The following is a 20,386-nucleotide window of genomic DNA, read 5'->3' on the forward strand; positions in this document are numbered from 1 at the left end:
CCAGGTGCTGTGACCACACAACACATTTTCACTGTTATTACTTTCACAGTTATCTTTTAGAAATAGAAAATATCTTATTTTGCTTTTTTTTTTTTTTTTTTTTTAAGGGCCGTACCCACAGCACATGGACGTTCCCAGGCTAGGAACTGAATTGGAGCTGCAGCTGCCAGCCTACACCACAACCACAACAATGCCAGATCCAAGCCACATCTGCCACCTACACCACAGCTCACAGCAATGCTGGATCCTTAACCCACTGAGCGAGGCCAGGGATCAAACCTCTGTCCTCAAGGATGCTAGTCGGGTTCATTAATTGCTGAGCCATGATGGGATCTCCTTGTTTTGCTTTTGTTGATCCCTTCCCCAGCACACCACTTGCTTTTTTTTATGCAGGTCTTCCTTCTGACTGGTGTCATTTTTTCTTTTCCTCTGATGAACTTCTCTTAACATTGATTACTGGCTAGGTTGCCTGGAAATATATTCTGTCAGTTTTCGTTTGTCCGAGAACGTCTTTATTTCTCCTTTAACTTTTGAAGAATAACTTCACTGGAGGTAGACTCGTAGGCTGGTGTTATTTTCTTTCAGTGTTTTAAATATTTCACTCTTCATTCTTCTTTGGATGATTTCTCATGAGACGTCTTCTGTAGTTTTTTGTTCCTCTGTAGGTAGGCTGTTTCTCCCTTTCTTATTTTCCCTCTGTCTTTGGTTTCTGCAATTTGAATATATGTGCTACATGTACACGTTTTGATGTTTAACCTGTTCTCTGTTGTTCCTGTATATGTGCTTTTGAAACAATACATCTCGGATTGGGATTTGAACCCACAGGGTGGGATTCAAATGCAGCCGAAGCCCAGACTGGTTTTGTTGTTTTTTGTTTTTTGGTTTTTTCAGGGCTGTCCCTACGGCATACAGAAGTTCCCAGGCTAAAGACTGAATTGGAACTGCAGCTGCCAGCCACAGCCACAGCCACAGCAATGCGGGGTCCAAGCTGCATCTGTGACCTACACCACAGTTCCAGTAATACTGGCTCCTTTACCCACTGAGTGAGGTCAGGGATTGAACCTGCATCCTCATGGGTACTAGTTGGGTCTGTCACCACTGAGCCACAATAGGAACTCTCCAAAGCCCAGATTGGGATTTGAATCCTTTAAAAGCACACACCTGGTCTCAGGACTTACTGAAGTTCAGATTCTTTTTGTCACAGGGCAGAAGGAATTCAGCAAGAGCAAAGTGATAGGTAAGAAGTAGATGTATTGAGGAGTTCCCGTTGTGGCACACTGGAAACGAATCCAACTAGGAACCATCAGGTTTTGAGTTCGATCCTTGGCCTCGCTCAGTGGGTTAAGGATCTGGCGTTGCCATGGGCTGTGGTGTAGGCCAGCAGCTGTAGCTCTAATTGAACTCCTAGCTTGGGAACCTCCATATGCCACAGGTGTGGCCCTGAAGAAAAAAAAAGAAGTAGATATATTGAGAATTAGACAGAGCATGACCCGTCTCAGAAGACAAGAGGCAAGAGACCCTGAAATATGGGTAGTGAGTGTTTATGGGCTGGGAAATTTCAAAGGCTAATGAGTGGGAGGATTATTGCGACTATTTCCAGGAGTGGGCAGGGGTTTCCAGGATTTGGGCCACTACCCACTTTTTGCCTTTTTATGGGTGGCCTTGAACCTGTCCTGGCACCTGTGGGCATGTCACTTGGCTGCTGCTGTGTTACAGTGAGCGCCTAAAAAGGCTCAGGGTCCACTGGGCATCCAGTCTTCCACCATCCTGGACCTAGTTGGGTCCAACCAGTTTTTGTCATCTCCTCAAGGACTGTGCTACTGTTTTAAGGATTGTGCCTTGCCTGATTCCCTCTGGTTTCAGTTCGGTGTCTGTAATTAATTCTAGAAAATCCTCAGCCATTATAATAACTTCAAGTAATTGTCTCTTTCTTCTTCTGGTATTCCAGTTATATCTATCTGTCTATCCTACAGCTTTTGAAATTGTTCCAATGTTCTGGGTTGTTCTTTTTTTTTTTTTTTTTTTTTCATATGTTGTCCTCTTCGCATTTCAGTTTGGGAGATGTCTCTAGGTTTATCTTTTGTCAACTTAAAAAAATGTGCGACCCAAAAGTTGAGAGTTGAGTTTTATTTGGGTTAAGTTTATTTGAGATAAGTTAAATTGGGACTTAAGCCTGGGAGACGGCAGCTGAGAAACCGCTCCAAGGAGGAGAGGGAGGGGAGCTAGGATATAGGAGATTTTGCAACCAAGGGAAGGCAGTAGGAACAAAAGAGTTGCAAAAAACCAGATGTACAGAAAAACCAGTTTCTGTGGGAAGCAGTAAAGGTCTGGGCTTCCTGGAATCACTCCTTTGATACGCACCTCTGCTCATCTGCTAAGGGCCAGTCTTTGTTTCTTTCCTGAGTTCCCTCAGGGCTCACTGGCCCACTCTTGGGAGTGGCTGTTCTCACAGACCTGTGACATCTTTTGTTTTGTCCACTTAATGGCAGGCCATAGCTATCTGAAATACGGAGGAACGGGGGAATATCCAGCTAGAAGTCCTAAAGGGGGCACACATTTTACAAAACTTTGTTGCTGGTCTCATGAAGGTGACTACTAGTCACAGCTAACAGTCATCATTGAAGGATTTTAGTGTTTTTCTAGATAGGAGGAAATGCTGCTCTGGGAAAACTGGAAGAACAGGTCTTTAGATAGTTAGCTATTTTTTTTTTCTTAGGAGAAGGTCTTATGAGCCCAGTTCAAGATTCCTATGAGCCCAAGATTCCTATGAGCCCAATTCTTACGTCTTGAATTGGGCTCAGAAGACCCCAATTCAATCTTGAACTGGGCTCATGAGATCTTCTCCTAAGAAAAAAAAATATTTATCTAAAGACCTATTCTTGAATTGGGCTCATAAGATCTTCTCCTAAGGAAAAAAAAAAAAAGCTATCTAAAGACCTGTTCTTCCAGTTTTCCTGAAGCTAAGAGTGCCTCCCTCTTGGTCTCCACCCTCAGCTCTGTTCAGGGGGTGCTGCAGGTCCACAGCTGCAGAGGCTCATGTTTTATTCCCTGTATAGACTGACGGCCAGTGCCAAGCTCCAGTTCACATCTCCAGGCTCGTCTCAGCAGTGTCCAGTCTACTGCTGTACCCACCAAGTGCAGCCTTGGTTTCTGCTTACGGGGTGCTGATTTCTTGCATTCATCTTTAACTAGTTCTCAGAGGTTCCATTTCTCTGAGGCATCACCTGTCCTTGCATCTTGGCTACCTTTACATCGGAGCCTGTAATCTTCTAGGCACAGAGATTTTAAATTCCCTGTCCGATAATCCCAAGACCTGTGCTGCACATGAGGCTCCTTCTGACGCTTGCTTCACTCTTCAGACAATGTGTTTTCTCACCTTTCAGCATGCTTTGTAATTTCTTTGTTGAAAGTGGGACATGATGTGTTAGGGCGGCGGGGTGGAAGGAGGCAGAGGCTGGAGCAGTGAGATCGCAAGCAGGGTTTACTGACCAACAGAGTGGCCGGGAGCTCTGAGCAAGTAGAACTCAGACACCTCTGCCCTTGGAAGAGAATCAGGTTTTATAGGCAGGGGGTCGTGTGCTGAGTTCTATGGGTCTGGGATGGCGATTGAGATCTTGGCATAAAATTTAACTTTCTCCTTGGGGCTGTCATTGTCCTTGGGAAGTCAGCTGCTTCATGGCTCGGTCGTTTTACCTGTGCAGGTCTGATAAAGTGGAGACTGCAGGTCTGGGTCTGGGTGGGTCAACGAGTCATGTGGACCTTATTCTTTTTAGGCCTGCCTTTTAGGTTCCACCTAAGATGATGATCAGGTCATAAGAAATGAAACACACAGGTCCTTGGTGTGAATTTCATGTTCTGCCTGTGACTTGGGCTGCATTGAGTGTTGTGCTGAACCACGACAGGAACTCCTCACCCTCCATCTTTCGCAGGCAAACATGTTTCATCGATCTTAGACAAATGGATCTCTAACTCCACTCTCTGCTTTCCCTCGAGCCCGTGGTTTTCACTGAAGCTCCCCTCAGCTGCTGCTCAGATGCTCCATTACAGCAGAGAGCTTTGAGGCCTCTCAGTTATCGGTCACTCAGCCACGAACCAGTAAGGATGCCAAAATTCTGAGCAGCCTAAGGAATGGTTGCTATAAAAAGCCACAGCCCTTTCCTCCTACTTCCCCTAAAGCCATTAAGTGCGACAGATGATGGTGATGGATGTGGGGGTGGTTGGAGCCTGGGTTGGGTGAGGAGGGCATGTGCCAGGGAGGGGACAGTGGTGGCAACAGGGGAAGTGATCAGATAAGTAAATATATCAAGAATAATGGGGAGTTCCTGTTGTGCCTCAGCAGTAACGAACCTGACTAAGTCTCCATGAGGAGGCAGGTTTGATCCCTGGTCTCGCTCAGTGGGTTAAGGATCCAGCATTCCATAAGCTGTGGTGTAGGTTGCTGATGAGGCTTGGATCCCACATTGCTGTGGCTGTGGGGTAGGCCAGCAGCTGCAGCTCCAGTTCGACCCCTAGCCTGGGAACCTCTATATGCTGCACTTGCGCCCTAAAAAAGGTGAAATAAAATAATGAAAGCCAGGTTTCTCAGTGTTGGAGAAGGAGTTGCAGGTGTGGAAAGAAACTAGAATGAGTATGGTGCTATTGAATCACAGTTGGAAATATTGGTGTGAACTCTCTTTCTATATATGTAGATATGTATTAAAATGTGTCAGTGAATATATGTATATACAAATATGTAAATGCACACTAAATACATGCATATACTTATAGACACACATTCCCTAGCTCTGTCCATTGAAAGAACCACCTGCATTAGCAGTGAGCACACCTGGTTATTAAATACCATTCCTCATAAAGGAACCAGGCTCCTTGGAGGAACGGCTGATTCCAAGGCTGGAGCTGGGAAAAATACAAGGTGAACTTGGATTATTTTATTGTGCCAGAAAGTACAAAAAATGATGGGCGTTCCCGTCATGGTTCAGTGGAAATGAATCTGACTAGCATCCATGAGTGCTCATGCTCCATTCCTGGCCTCGCGCAGTGGGTTAAGGATCTGGTGTTGCTGTGAGCTGCAGTGTAGGTCCCAGACGTGGCTCAGGTCCTGTGTTGCTACGGCTGTGGTGTAGGCTGGCGGTTACGGCTCTGATTAGACCACTAGCCTTAGAACCTCCATATGCCACAGGTGAGGCCCTAAAAAGGCAAAAAAAAAAAAAAAAAAAAAAAAAAAGGAGACATGTTCAGAGACACAGAAACCATCCTAAGGGGTTCCCACTGGCCGAATCTGACACAACGTGAGCATCCCAATGATGATGATGCTGGGTTACAACCCACTGGATAAAGTAGGAAAAGGTGAGTCCAGCCTGTACAGCTACATGAAAAAGTTGAAAATTGAACAAGGAACATAGTTTCAAAGCACTTCTTCAGAACGCTTGTTCACCACAAAGGGAGAGGGGAGAGCTGCACAGGGTGGAAGCTTGGCAGATACTTCCTGGAGGGGACAAAGGGAATGTTACCAGGGATGCTGCCACCTGATAGGGTGGGGGTGAAAAGGATATGATGTTACTGCTGTGATTCTTTTATTTTTATTTATTTATTTATTTACTTATTTTGCTTTTTAGGGCTGCACCCATGGCACATGGAAGTTCCTGGCCTAGGGGTTAAATCCGAGTTACAGCTGCCAGCGACCTACACCGCAGCTCATGGCAATGCCAGATCCTTAACCTACTGAGCGAGGCCAGGGATTGAACCCACAACCTCGTGGTTATTAGTCAGATTCGTTTCCACTGCGCCACCACGGGAAACCCACTGCTGTGATTCTTGATGGAGATTTTTATCCTCAGCCTAATTATAATGAAACATGAGACAAAACCAAACTGTGGACCATTCTGCAGAAAGTGACCCCTTCCTCAGGGGCTGTTCTGAGAATTATGTGTGAAGTCAGGTTGACAGGCTTAATTCTTTCAACCATCTTGAGCCCCAGGTAGTAAAAGATCGGAGAGGAGCACCTGCTGCCGTTTTTTCTCTCTGCCCTTGATTCACAATGCTTTTCCTTTCAATGGAGTGGTGAACATTTATGTTGTGTGCTTCGTGGTCTGTGAAGGATGTAGATATTTTCTTATTTGCTTCTCACAGTTCCCTTCTGGAGTTTTCTTCCACCTTTGAGATAATACAGTAGTAATGGGAAACGCTTGTTTTGGGTTTTTTTTTTTTTTTTTTTTGGTCTTTTTTGTCTTTTTATTGCCACGCCTGCAGCATATAGAGGTTCCTAGGCTAGAGGTAGAATTGGAGCTCTAGCCGCTGGCCTACACCATAGCCATAAAAACTTGGGATCTGAGCCACGTCTGTGACCTACACCATAGCTCATGGTAACGCCGAATCCTTAACCCACTGAGTGAGGCCAGGGATCGAACCTTCGTCCTCATAGATGCTAGTCGGTTTTGCTAATCACTGAGCCACAGTGTGAACTCCGATAATGGGCAACACTTCCGTGGTAGGTCTCATGGCCGGGTCACAGTCCCAGCCCTTGGAATGCTGCAAAATATACCCACTGAATTCTTACAGTTTCCCTGTGAGAAAGGTACACTGTGATTTTTCCATTTTACGGTAGGGGCCACTGAGGCACAGAGAAGGTAAAGAACTTGCCCAAGGTCACACAGCTAGAAAGTGGTAGAACCAGGATTCGAGTCAGGCCCTTGGCTTCTGGGTCCCCAGCCCGTATTTACGGCATCACTTGGCCTCCAGGGTCCAGCCTCTGGGGGATGCACGCACTCGGTCGGCTGGGTCGGGGGGCTTGGCAGGGCCCCTTGTCCACTTACTCATTGGTGATGCAGGTCTGTGCTGCATAGCTGCAAATACCAGGCTCCGTTCTGGGCTGGGAAACAGGATGAGTCAGCTGGAGCCTAGGCCTTATGAGCTGGTCCCCAGGCCTGCTGCCTGGGGCAGGTGTGTGTGGGCTGCTGGCCTGGCTATCCCTGTGCTCACATGTGCATGTCCTCTTGTCTCTTGAAGGCCGCCTGGTGGGTGCCCTGGATGCGGTGCTGGATTCTAACGCCCGGGTGGCTCCGTTTCGAATTCTGCTCCAGGTCCCTGGCTCCCAGGTCTATTCTCCCATCGCATGTGGTGAGTTACTGAGCGGATCGGACGTGTACTGGGCCGTGGCCACGGGTGAGTTCTCTGCCAGGTGGAATATTCCACACCTTAAGGTCCGAGCATGCTGAGTATCTGCATGTGGGTGACGCTCGAAGGTAACTCCTTCTAGAACCTCATCTGCTGTTAGGACCTCTTATTTTTCTTTCTTTCTTTCTTTTTTTCAACCATCAAAAGCACACAGAAGCTCTAAGCTTGAGCAGCCGGGCTTTCAAGGTGTGTTGTTTCCGGGGACTGTGTGCCATCGAGGATGATTTGATGTTTTCTCCTTCCCTCGTGTCTGCATAACGCACGTCCCCACGTGCCTACACATGCCTAACAGTGCCGGGGAAGTGGCTGAGGCTGGATGTGACTCTCACCAGCCTTCACCCTTTCTCCATGGTTGAGCTGAATCCCTGGACAGCTGCGCCCTATGGGGATTTAGCGACGGCCTTCCACCTGCTCCATCTGAGCTCCAGTGCCTCTCTTACGTTCTGTCCAAGGCCCTGCCTCGCCACGCAGGCTCCTGTGGGGCAGGGAGTCCTGGCATCCTAAGAAGCCCTTTCTATTAAACAACAAAACCCAGAGGTATTTTTTAATTCCACAAGTCATCTGTGTTCACCCTCCTGAAGTTAGAAAATGGGTGAGAAAGAAGGAAAAAGGCTGGAACCTTTGATCCAGTGCTAATCCCTCTTCTGTCTGCACGCGTGCTCTGAGCAGAGAGGTTTTTAGGTGTGTTTTTTGTCCTCTTAACATTTCAGCAGCTACCTTAAACTTGCAGTGTCACCTCACATTCTTTAACATTGGATTACCTTTTTTTCCCCCCAGAAAAAATAACAGGAAAATATAAAGAAGAAAATTGTCATCCATACCCACCGTTCATTACTACCCACTGTTAATATCTTAGCATGTTTTTTTCTAGTTTGTTTTGTTTTGGTTTTTTGGACAAATCATTCTGTGTTTGCATAAAACGATGCATGCTCAATGTAATGAATTAACACTGGAAAATACCGAGAAGAAAATATGTCACTCCACATCCTAGCCATCCAAGGGAACCTCCATGACACTGGGATCACATCACTCTGATGGCTTTCTTTCTCCTCTTTCCCACCCCCCCGCCCCCCCCAGTCTTCCTCCCTTCTCCCTCCCCCCTCCCCCTCCCCTCCCCCTCTCCCCCTCCCCCTCCCCTCCCCCTCTCCCCCCTCCTCCTCTTGATTTAGAATGTTGTGGTGTCAGTTTCTTCTGCAGAGCAAAATAATTTACATTCTTTTTCCTATTCTTTTCCATTATGGCTTATTTCAGGATACTGAATATAGGTCCTGGTGCTAGAGAGGAAGGCCTTGTTGTTTATCTATTCTTTGTGTTATCAGACAACTTTCTAATGCATTTAGACAAGTCCAGGGGTAGCTATGAAGAAAGGTAGAAGTGCCTTATAAAAATACAGCTTATCTGACAGTGCTTTTAGTTGATTTCAATGAGAGGAAAGACGCTCAGGTGAAACCAAAGGACTGTTAAAGTTCAGGTAAATGCCTCTCTAATAGAGCGTTTCCTTTCTAAAAGGTTCACTCAAGGTCAGGCACGGGCTGTTAGGAAGCATGACGAGGTCAGAATTACCGGTTCTTAAAGCACTGTTTCCATCCCGACAGTTGATTGACTGCCCTCCTGAAGGACAAGCTGCCAGTGGCCTCCAACCGCCTCTGCTTCCCCAAGCTCTCCTTTCAGAAAGTCTTAGTATCAATTTTATGTGGTTATTTCCATTCTGTTCTGTAACCATGCTTTCCACTGTTTGGTTCCATTCCCTGTTTAAATTGATTTAATGCTTCTCCTGGGCTTTTTCCCAACACAGAATCTTTTATTTTGGCTCTTCTCTTCCTTGGCCACATTCCTGTTTTCTTCCTTGAATAGTATTTCAGATCTGCAAGTGTTTGTCCCTTGCTTTTGAACCTGAATAACACGTTTGCTGAGTGTGATGCTCTCTGGCCAGACTGTGGAGCCTGGTAGCTGTCGCTTCAGCGTCTTCCAGGATTTAAGTGGGAAGAGGAGGAATCTCAGGCTGGTCTGATTCCAGCCCCCTTCCACCCCCCACACCCCCGTTGTGGGCCATGTGCTTATTGTGCCCATAGCTATTTTTTATCACTGAGGTTTAGTGACCTCAGTCACATTAGCCACTTGGTCGTAATCTGTTCCTGTGCCTGGAGCACATTCTGTTACATTGTCTTGGAACTCCACATGCTCTCCCAGGATGCAGATTGATTCCTGTAATCATTTCAGGGAATTTTCCTGTATCGTTCTGTGTATGTGTTACATTTTTAAAAATGCATGTGTTCCATCGATTGAATTCCCCACTTCATGGACATTTTATGTTGGATAGCTGATGTCTGTTTTTCTGTTTTTGGTAAAAATGTGTAGTTTGTTTGTTTGTTTGCTTGTTTGTTTGTTTTACAGCCGCACTTGTGGCATATGGAAGTTCTCAGGCTAGGAGCTGAATCAGAGCTGCAGCCACAAGCCTACGCCACAGCCATGGCAATGCTGAATCTGAGCTGCATCTGTTCCCTACACCACAGCTTGTGGGCAATGCTGGATCCCACTGAGTGAGGCCAGGGCTGGAACCTACATGCTCACGGATGCCATGTCAGGTCCTTACCCACTGAGCCACAATGGGAACTCCAAAATAAAAGAATGAACTGTACAAGTGTATAGCCCTTTCACAGTATTCCTTTTCATAAATGTCATTATTGGTTATGCTCTAGGACCTCTCTGTTATAGCACTAAAAGGCAATGAGGTAGAGAATAGGTGAAAAAAAGGAATGTTTGTAAGGCACTGTTTCCTTTAGGTAAAATAAGCATAGTAGTGTTTTAGGAAGACTGTTTTTCTTGGTCGTTTTCCCAGTCCAGGGGTCAAACTTGTGTCTCAGCAGTGACAATACCAGATCTTTAACCACTAGGCCACCTAAGAAATCCTTTTTTCTTTTTCTTTTTCTTTTTCTTTTTTTTTTTTTTTTAGCCTTACAGCCTTTATTTTATGGCCTGTTTGTTACAGAAGCCAGCTGTGCTTTCTCCAGTACACATTCCCAGCCAAACATCTGGGCGTACCTGTGTGGACCATTTTCAGCTACCTCTGCATGCTGGTTGTAGAGCCTTTTCCTCTAAAGTCAGCCTTCTCCATTTTTCGGCTGTGTCTTCCATGCTCTACTGCCTTTAACGCATCTACTGATTTTGTTGTTATGTGGTTTTGGTCCCCAGTTCATTTTCTCAGGTCCCCAGTCTCCCGTTTCACCTCTGATTTCGCCATCTCACTTTCGAGCTCTTGTTTGTTTGAACACACCTTTCTGGTGCATCACTGTTGGAGTGTGGCGCCTTCATAGGTGTTTCTGCTTCTGTTTTCCTCCAGGACAGCGTCTCTGTTTTTTGAATATCGCTCTCTTACTCCTTATGCTTTCGCAGAGTGTTTGGCTTGGTGGCTGTGCTGTTTCTCTTTCTCCTATGCTTTCGCAGAGTGTTTGGCTTGGTGGCTGTGCTGTTTCTCTCCTCCTTGCTTGCAATTGGACATCGTTATCCCAGAACAACTGTCTGTTATTTGTGTTAATGTAGTGAGTATAGCTTTTGTTGTTTTCTTGGCCATGTCCTGGGCATGTGGAAGTTCCCTGGCTAGGGATCAAACCCATCCCACAGCAGGGACCTGAGCCGCTGCAGTGACAAGGCCGGATCCTTAACCTGCTGAACCACAAGGGAAAGCCTTATATTTTTAAAAAAAAATTGAAGTGTAGTTGATTTACAGTACTGTGTTAAGTTCACAGTGACGTAGTTATACATATACTAAGTCATATATATAAATGTATATCTATTCTTTTCCAAATTCTTTTCCCATATAGGTTTTCACAAAATATTGAATAGAGTTCCCTATGCTATATAGTAGGTCCTTGTTGATTACCAATTTTTTTTTTTTTGGCTTTTTGCATTTTCTAGAGCCACACCTGCGTATATGGAGGTTCCCAGGCTAGGGGTCTAATCGGAGCTGTAGCCGCCGGCCTATGCCATAGCCACAGCAATATGGGATCCGAGCCACATCTGCAACCTACACCACAGCTCATGGCAACACCAGATCCTTAACCCAATGATCGAGGCCACGGATGGAACCCGAAGCCTCATGGTTCCTAGTTGGATTCGTTAACTGCTGAGCCACGACGGGAACTCCGATTACCAATTTTAAAAATTTATTTCTTTATTTATGGCTGCACCGTGGCATATGAAAGTTCCCAGGCTAGGGGTCGAATTGGAGCTGCAGCTGCCGGCCTGCACCATAGCCATAGCAACACAGGATCTGAGCCGCATCTGTGACCTACCCTGCAGCTTGTGGCAATGCTGGATCCTTCAACCCACTGAGTGAGGCTGGGGGTCAAACCCATGTCCTCATGGACACCAGTGGGGTTCTTAACCCACTGAGCCACAATGGGAGCTCCCCAATTTTTATATAGCAATGTGTATCTGTCAATCCCAGTCTCCTGATTTTTGATGTATATTTTGGGGACACAGCAGGGAAGGCTGGTGTGCTGATGGCCAGGACATGGGATAGGAGAGCAGGACCAGTTTCTCCTCAGTTCCTTTCCTCTCCTCTACTCCAGGCAGCGAGGGGGTCTCACTCTGGATTTGAGGCTTTTGATGAGAATATTTGGATTTCAGTCTCTTCATTTGGTGGCCTTCTGGGCAGTGGGCAGTGGGGGGAGTTCGTGCACTAGCCGGCTGGGTCCTGAGTCCAGGTAGCCTAGCATTATCCACAGGAGCCAGTCCGGGCTGCATGGAGACGCAGCGTCACAGTTAATGGCAATGCAGCATCCAGCCCAATGGCTATAGCCCACTTTATTTCACCCTTTATTAGATACTTAATTTGCTCTGATTTTTAAGTACTTTATAAACTGAAATGAACATGCATATGCTTAAATATCTCAGGACACTCGCAGTCCCCAATGTCCATGCACCTGAAATGTTTGATGATGGCCCCTTCCAGACCCGGGCATGATGTCAGGGTTCCTGGGTGAGGGTGTGAGGGGCCATCTCCAGGGCTGTGGGGAGTCAGACAGCAGGCTGGCACAGCAGGAATGGGAGTGAGGGCTGGGGAAGTGAGGCGGGCAGGACCCTGGGAGCACGCATCCCAGGCAGGACCCCGAGAGCACGAGTCCTTTGATCACCCTTTGTTGTGCTTCACAGATGTTTTGCTTTTATCAACGGAGGGTTGGCAAGCAGCTCTGCATACACTGAGCACATCGGTCGGTGCCATTTTTCCAACAGCCTTGGTTCACTTGTGTCCCCATGTGACATGTTGGTAATTCTCTCAGTATTTCAAGCGTTCTTTAGATATTACAGTGATCCATGAGCAGTGATCTTTGGTGTGACTGTTACAGAGAGATTAACGACATGTTGATGGGAAGCCTTTTTTAACAATAAGGTATTTTTTTTAGATTAAGGCATGTATGTTGTTTATTTATTTATTTTTTTTAAGTTAACACAATAAGAAGGAATCCAGGAAACTAGCTGTACTAAGTGTTTGGTTTTTTTTTTAATAATGATTTTTATTTTTTCCATTATGGCTGGTTTATAGTGTTCTGTTCATTTTCTACTGTAGAGCAAAGTGACCCAGTCTCACACACATACACCCCCCCACACACACTCACACATACACACTCTTTTTCTCACGTTACCTCCATCATGCTCCATCACAAGTGACTATATAGAGGAGTTCCCATCGTGGCTCAGGGGTTAATGAACCCAACTAGTATCCATGAGGACTTGGATTTGGTCCCTGGCCTCACTCAGTGGCTTAATGATCCAGCATTGCCATGAGCTGTGTGTGGTGTAGGTCACAGACCCAGATTGGATCCTGCATTGCTGTGGCTCTGGCGTAGGCCAGCAGCTGTAGCTCCGATTTGACCCCTAACCTGAAACCTCCATATGCCATGGGTTCAACCTTAAGAAGAGGAAAAAAAAAAAAAAAGGAAGCTGTGATATTTTTGCTAAAACAATGTAGGATATGATTTTTAAAATTGAGAATGAAAGGAGTTATGCTTTCTGGGTTAAAAAATAAAAAATCCCTTCCTCTCCCCTACTTTGCTCATTTGAGTCTTCCAGCAGTGTTTAATTATTGGCCCTGGAGAGGGAGGAAGGGAGGTGTGGTTGCCCAGTGACTCTTGCATCAGGGCTGCCTCCCTGCTGGCCCTTCGCAGCTTCTTACAGAATGTTCGGCCAGCGTTCTTTCTGCTGTGTCGTCTCTTATCTCTGTCCTTGACCAAGGCTGGCGTTTTAGTTTCTTGTCTTCTGCATCATTGTTTGCTTTGTCTTTGGAGAGGGAGTTTTATTACAAGAGGAAATGTTCCAGGGTGGATCAGATTAGTGTCTGGGTGACCTTTGTGCCAGGGCAGCAAAGTAAGTGCCAGCCAGACCCTTTTTCAAGAACAGAACACACTGTGCACTTCAAGGAAAGCCTGGGAGGCTGCCCGGCGGGAGGAGAAGTAGGACTTGTCTCTGTGCACCCACTCAGTGTAGTGCTCACACTAGTTTTCGGTGGCTTGGGAGTTCTCAGAACAACACTAGGTGGCATTTTGCGTGTGGATTTATACTTGGAAGTGACTGAGAGGGGCCACGGCTGACGTTGCTTTTGTGTTAGCAAGTTTCCTTGTGTTAGCAAGGCTCCTACTGTTTTCATTAAAGTCATTTTGCCTCTGCTCAAATAATGAAACTCACCAAAGATGTTCTTCCATTGAGGAGGTGGCTTATGGTCACTTCAAAAGCAGGCACGTGCTGAGTCTAACTTTGCGACTTAGTGAATTTGGAGGTCAAAGTCATTTTCAGAAAATGCTTTGAACTGAGGAGACTGTTGGAGACCCCCACGGTCTGAGTTCTCTCTGCTGCACGGTCTCTTTTCTGAAATATATAGAAATATCAAATCACGGTGTTGTGTGCCAGGAACTAACATAGTGTTGTAGGTCAATTAGGCTTCCAGAACAAACTCACTCATGGAAAAAGAGATCAGATTTGTGGTTCCCCACGGGCAAGGGGCGAGGTCAGAGAGAATTGGAGGAAGGCAGTCAGAAGGTACAAATTTCAAGTTACAAGATAAATAATGACCAGGGATGTAATGCACATGATGAATAAAATTAACACTGTTTCAAAGTTGGTAAGACAAAATTCTAACAGTTCTCATGATAAGAAAAAACTTTTTCTTCTATTTAATTTGTATCTATATGAGATGATGGATGTTCGCTAAACTCACCATGATAATCATTTCATGCTGTGAGTCAAATCATGATGCTATCTATGCCCCTTAAACTAACAAAGTGCTGTGTGTCAATTACATCTCAGTAAGACTGGGGGGAAATTGTCCGTTTTTCTCTCCTGTAATAATCCTTTTGTATAAAGTCCCTTTATACCTTCAAATCCTGATTTTTTTTTAACATACTTCAGAATAAATATGACCTAAGTAAAAAAAAAAAAGTTTCTAGGCTGCGAATCAGACTTTTTCCAGTATGTTACAAGTTGCCTGACTTCTGCTCAGAGCATGATTTCTCTGACAAAAGAAACCATCGCAGGGGATCTTAGCAACATCGAGTTCCAGCCCTTCCTTTCAGTAGAAGAGGAGAAACTGAGTGTCACTGACTGAGGCAGCGGGGCTTCAGAACAAGATGTGTTTGCTAAGTGACGTGGTACCTGACTCCTTAACGACTCCGTGAGGAAGGCACAGCATCAGGGCGGAAGCGTCCTGACTCACGTGCTCAGAGCTCCTTCCCCTGCGGATTTGCAGGTCCAGGTGTGTCCTTGTCCTGAGGTCACGCTGGCTTCTGCACCAACCTGTCCGCCTCCTCGAGGGCTCCCTTCAGGGCTTGCTGTTTTTCTGACATATGATAGAACCAAGTGACCTGGGGCTGGGACTGATCGGGATTTTTAAAATAACTGGGAAATTGAGGGAGTGTAAAATTCTCTGCTCTGATTTCTTTTTGTGCTTTCTCTTCTGATGTTACAAAAATATTCGCATCAATGGAGGTCAGTTATCCAGGGTTATGCCTTATTTTTAAAACAATTGAAGTATATTTGATTTGCAGTGATTCACTTGTACAGCAAAGTGATTCAGTTATACATATATATATATTTCAAATTGTTTTCCCTTATAGCTTATTACAAGGTACTGAATATCATTCCCTATATATATATTAGGTCCTCGTTTATTTATATTATATATCGTAGCATGTATCTGCCAATCCCAAACTTCCAATTTATCCTTCCCCTAACCTTTCTCCTTTGGTAACCATAGATTTGTTTTCTATGTCTGTGAGTCTGTTTTGTAAAAAGTTCATCTGTATCTTTTTTTTTTTTTTTTTTTTTTAGATTCTACATGCTAATGAGCTCATATGGTATTTGTCTTTCTCTGACTTACCTCATTTAATATGATAATCTTTAGGTCCAACCATGTTGCCTCGAGTAGCATTATTTCCTTCTTTTTATGGCTAATACTCCATTTTATGTATGTATGTCACATCATCTTTTTTTTGTTGTTGTCTTTTTAGGGCCGCACCTGCAGCATATGGAGGTTCCCAGGCTAGGGGTCGAATCAGAGTTGTAGCCACTGGCCTACACCACAGCCACAGCAACGAGGGAAACGAGTCATAGCTGTGACCTACACCACAGCTCATCCAATGCCGGATCCTTAACCCACTGAGCGAGGTCAGGGATCAATCCTGCGTCCTCAAGGATGCTAGTTGGATTCATTTCCACTGTGCCATGACGGGAACTCCCCCACATCATCTTTATCCATTCTTCTGTCAATGGACACTTAGATTGCTTCCATGTCTTGGCTATTATGAATAGTGCTCCAGTGAATATTGGGGTACATTTGTCTTTTTGAATTAGAATTTTTGTCTTTTTCAGATACTATGCCCAGGAATGGGATTGCTGGATCATATGGTAACTCTGTTTTTAGGTTTTTTTTTTTCTTTGTCTTTTTGCCATTTCTTGGGCCACTTCCGCAGCATGTGGAGGTTCCCAGGCCAGGGGTCTAATTGGAGCTGTAGCACTGGACTACGCCAGAGCCACAGCAACGCGGGATCTGAGCCTCATCTGTGGCCTACACCACAGCTCATGGCAACGCCGGATCGTTAACCCACTGAGCAAGGGCAGGGATCGAACCCGCAACCTCATGGTTACTCATCAGATTTGTTAACCACTGTGCCACAACGGGAACTCCCAAAGATATTTTAAATATGAATTTTATTTTATTCATTTATTTATTTTTGCTTTTTAGGGCCTCACCCATGGCATATTGAGGTTCCCAGGCTAGGGGTTGAATCGGAGCTGTAGCCTCTGGCCTACGCCAGAGCCACAGCAATGCAGGATCCAATCCAGGTCTGTGACCTACACCACAGCTCACAGCAATGCTGGATCCTTAACCCACTGAGTGAGGCCAGGGATTGAACCTACAACCTCATTGTTCCTAGTCAGATTCGGTTCCACTGCACCATGGTGGGAACTCTGAATTTTATTCAATTTTTTTTTTTTAATTTCTTTCTTTTCACAGCCACACCTGCGGCATATGGAGGTTCCCAAGCTAGGGATTGAATTGGAGCTTCAGCTGCCGGCTTACACCACAGCCACAGCAATACTGGATCTGAGTTACATTTGTGACCTAGGCTGCAGCCAGATCCTTAACCCACTGAGTGAGGCCAGGGATTGGACCCACATCCTCATGGATACTAGTCGGGTTTTAACCTTCTGAGCCACGACAGGAACTCTACTCCTACATATTTTAGTGAATATCTCTGAATCCAAGGCCATTCTCTGTCACCACAGTGACGTCATTTAACGGATAGTGGTAACCGGTCCCTTTTCACTTGCACTCAGTGCATGCATGGGCTTCTGGCTGCTTCAGGATCCTTCACAGATCTGGTTGTTCTCATCCATATTCAACCAGAAGCCCACTGCTCATTTGGTTGATGTGTCTCTGATGTCTCTTTTTATCAAGAAAGGCTCCACCTTCCACCCCTACCCCAGCGTTTCCCCCAAGTCATTGACCAGGTGAAGAACTTGGACCAGTCTCTTTACAGAATGTCCTGCTGCTACCCTTGTCTGTTTCCTTACTGGAGGTTATCACCTAACCTATTTTGCCGTCCTTCATGCTTCCTGAAACCTGGCTGGCAGTTGCAGAGGGTCAGTAGAATCCAGATTCATAAGGAATACTGAGCAAGTGGTTGCCCTGCATCTTATCGGGGGCATGTCCTCCAGGTGTTGTCCTCTTGATGCTTAGATTAGTTGATGACCTCTGGTGACAGCTTCCATGGCATTCTTCCCTCTCAGCCTTTTGCCTAGTGGTTTTACCCCTTGCCGTCATAGTCTGAATAAATTTTTCTCTACCCGTTGCAAAATGGTGCATTTCCAATTTGATCATTCCTTTCACAGCTGTTGGCTTGAGCTTGTGGGTAAAGAACTTGACCTCATCATTTAGGATGTTTGGAACATTGAGGAAAGGGAGCGGAAGAAAGGGCTTTCTTTGCCCTTTCGTTGCCTGTGTTTAATGTAAGGGATTGTTGTCTTCAGTGGTGACAAGTGAGTTCTTTTTGGTCTTGTTTGAGCTTTCTTTTTTCTCTAGCTTCCTGCTTCCCTTTTGAGTATCATTTTAAAGGCCATGATCCCCACTCCCAACACTTCATAATGAAAATTTCCATACAGGCAGAAAAGTGAAAAGGACTGTACAGTGAACACTATAAGCCCTGGGTTTTTATTTTTTATTTTATTTTATTTTATTTTGTCTTTTTTTAGGGCCACACCCGCGGCATATGGAGGTTCCCAGGCTAGGGTTGAATTGGAGCCATAGCTGCCAGCCTACACCACAGCCACAGCAATGCCAGATCCTAGCCGCGTTGGTGACCTATACCACAGCTCACGGCAACACTGGATCCTCAACCCACTGAGCGAGGCCAGGGATCGAACCTGCAACCTCAAGGTTCCTAGTCGGATTTGCTTCTGCTGTGCCACAATGGGAACTCCTGCCCTGGGTTTTTACATGATCAGAGTGTTTGCATTCATTGCTGTCTGTTTAGATGCTCAGATTGTACCATCTTCTGCTCACGAGAGCCCTTTCCTGTGCTTCCCATGACTTGATATTGAAGGCTCACTTTGTGCATTTCTTGCCTCTTGCCTGGGATCAGCCATTCCTCCAAGTAGCCCTGGTTCCTTCTGGTGGGAATAGTATTGAGGGACCACAGTCGGAGGTGTGGGGTTGCTCATTGTTACTGGGTTGTCTTTGCTTCAAAGGCTCTTTGAATAGGTATGAGCTAAAAAATGTGTAAAAGAAAAGAAAAAAGATATGAAAAAGAAAAAGAAATCATGCGTTCATACTCAGCTTTCTAATTCAACTGTAAAACGACATGGTTATAACTTGACTTTGATTTTATTTTATTTTTTATTTTTTATTTTTTTTGTCTTTTTGCCATTTCTTGGGCTGCTCCCGAAGCATATGGAGATTCCCAGGCTAGGGGTCGAATCGGAGCTATAGCCACCGGCCTACGCCAGAGCCACAGCAACGCAGGATCCGAGCAGCATCTGCGACCTACGCTACAGCTCACAGCAACGGCAGATCCTTAACCCACTGAGCAAGGCCAGGGATTGAACCTGCAACCTCATGGTTCCTAGTCGGATTTGTTAACCACTGTGCCACGACGGGAACTCCTTGACTTTGATTTTATATTTATCTCTTCTGATCCCCTGAAAATGTTGGTTTCTAACAATATTCACAGAATTATCTATCTTTTCATACATGCACACACATATTGTCTCTAAATAATACCAACATTAAATGATACCAATGCTACTATTAAGAATAAGGGTAGTGAAAGGAAATGGTTTTGCAGCTCTGTTTGGCTTTAGAATATATGTACCTGTGGATGTGTAGTCAAAAATACTGTTGAAAAGTTATTTTCTCTGTGTAATTTTGTCGACAATTATTTTAATAACCCAATAAATAGTTAAGTTTATTTTTTATTATTATAATGTTATTGGAGTAGAGTTGACTTACAATGTTGTGTTAGTTTCAGGTGTACTGCAAAGCAAGTTAATTATATGTATATATATATATTCATATATACACTCTTTTTCCGATTCATTGCTCATACAGATTTTATTCAAAATTGAGTAGATTTCCCTGTGCTATTTAGCAGGTCTTGGCTAGTTTTGTATTTTAGGTAAAATAGTGTGTATATATTAATCGTTAACTCCTAATTTATGCCCCCACCTTTGGTACCATAAGTTTGATTTTTAAGTCTGTGGGTCAGTTTCTATTTTGTAAATAAGTTCTTTTGGAGCATTTAAAAAATGAGATTCCACATGTAAGTGAAATCATACCCACATGTAAGAGTATTTGTCTTCCTCTGTCTGACTTACTTCACTTAGTGTGATGATCTCTAGGTCCATCTGTGTTGCTGCAAATGACATTGTTTCATTGTTTTTTTATGGCTGAGAAATATTCCATTGTGTATCTTCTTTATCCATTCCTCTGTCCATGGATAGTTTTTTTGGGGGGAATTTTTTTTTTTTTTAATTTTCCCACTGTACAGCAAGGGGGTCAGGTTATCCTTAGATGTATACATTGCAATTACAGTTTTTCCCCCCACCCTTTCTTCTGTTGCAACATGAGTATCTAGACATAGTTCTCAATGCTATTCAGCAGGATCTCCTTGTAAATCTATTCTAGGTTGTGTCTGATAAGCCCAAGCTCCCGATCCCTCCCACTCCCTCCCCCTCCCAACAGGCAGCCACAAGTCTCTTCTCCAAGTCATGGATAGTTTTAATTGGTAAGGATTATACTTTTTCCCTTATTGATTTAACTCAATTTAAAAAACCCAAAGCAGTTTCATGATTAATCAAACCTATAAAACAATAAAAGCAAAATATTTGCAGATAAGCCATGCCCACCCACCCCCACCCCTGGGTGCACACACTTTGTTTTTTACAAAGGTCACATAGATTCTGTTCTATGCCTTGCCCCCCTTTTTTTTTTTTTTAACTTTTTAGGGCTGCACCTGTGGCATACGGAAGTTCCCAGGCTAGGTGTCTAATCGGAGCTGTAGCCGCCGGCCTATGCCAGAGACACAGCAACGCGGGATCTGAACTGGGTCTGTGACCTACACCACAGCTCACGGCAATGCTGGATCCTTAACCCACTGAACAAGGCCAAGGTTAGAACCTGCAACCTCATAGCTCCTAGTCAGATTCATTTCTGCTGCGCCAG

At 44.9% G+C, this 20,386-nt stretch overlaps 1 protein-coding gene across 2 annotated transcripts in view; it reads left to right on the forward strand.

Moving 5' to 3' along the window:
• Positions 1-20,386, forward strand: part of TBC1D8 (TBC1 domain family member 8) — a 140,191-nt gene that overhangs the window by 51,272 nt on the left and 68,533 nt on the right. Inside the window, exon 2 of one of the 2 annotated variants that reach the window (XM_021087166.1) lies at positions 7,006-7,116. In XM_021087166.1, coding sequence (XP_020942825.1) covers positions 7,006-7,116 — 111 coding nt within the window. Of the gene's footprint in view, positions 1-7,005; positions 7,162-20,386 lie in introns of both variants that reach the window. The other variant, XM_021087165.1, reaches the window with a different exon arrangement.

Source organism: Sus scrofa, chromosome 3, assembly GCF_000003025.6.
Source record: "Sus scrofa isolate TJ Tabasco breed Duroc chromosome 3, Sscrofa11.1, whole genome shotgun sequence".
NCBI classification, from domain to species: domain Eukaryota; kingdom Metazoa; phylum Chordata; class Mammalia; order Artiodactyla; family Suidae; genus Sus; species Sus scrofa.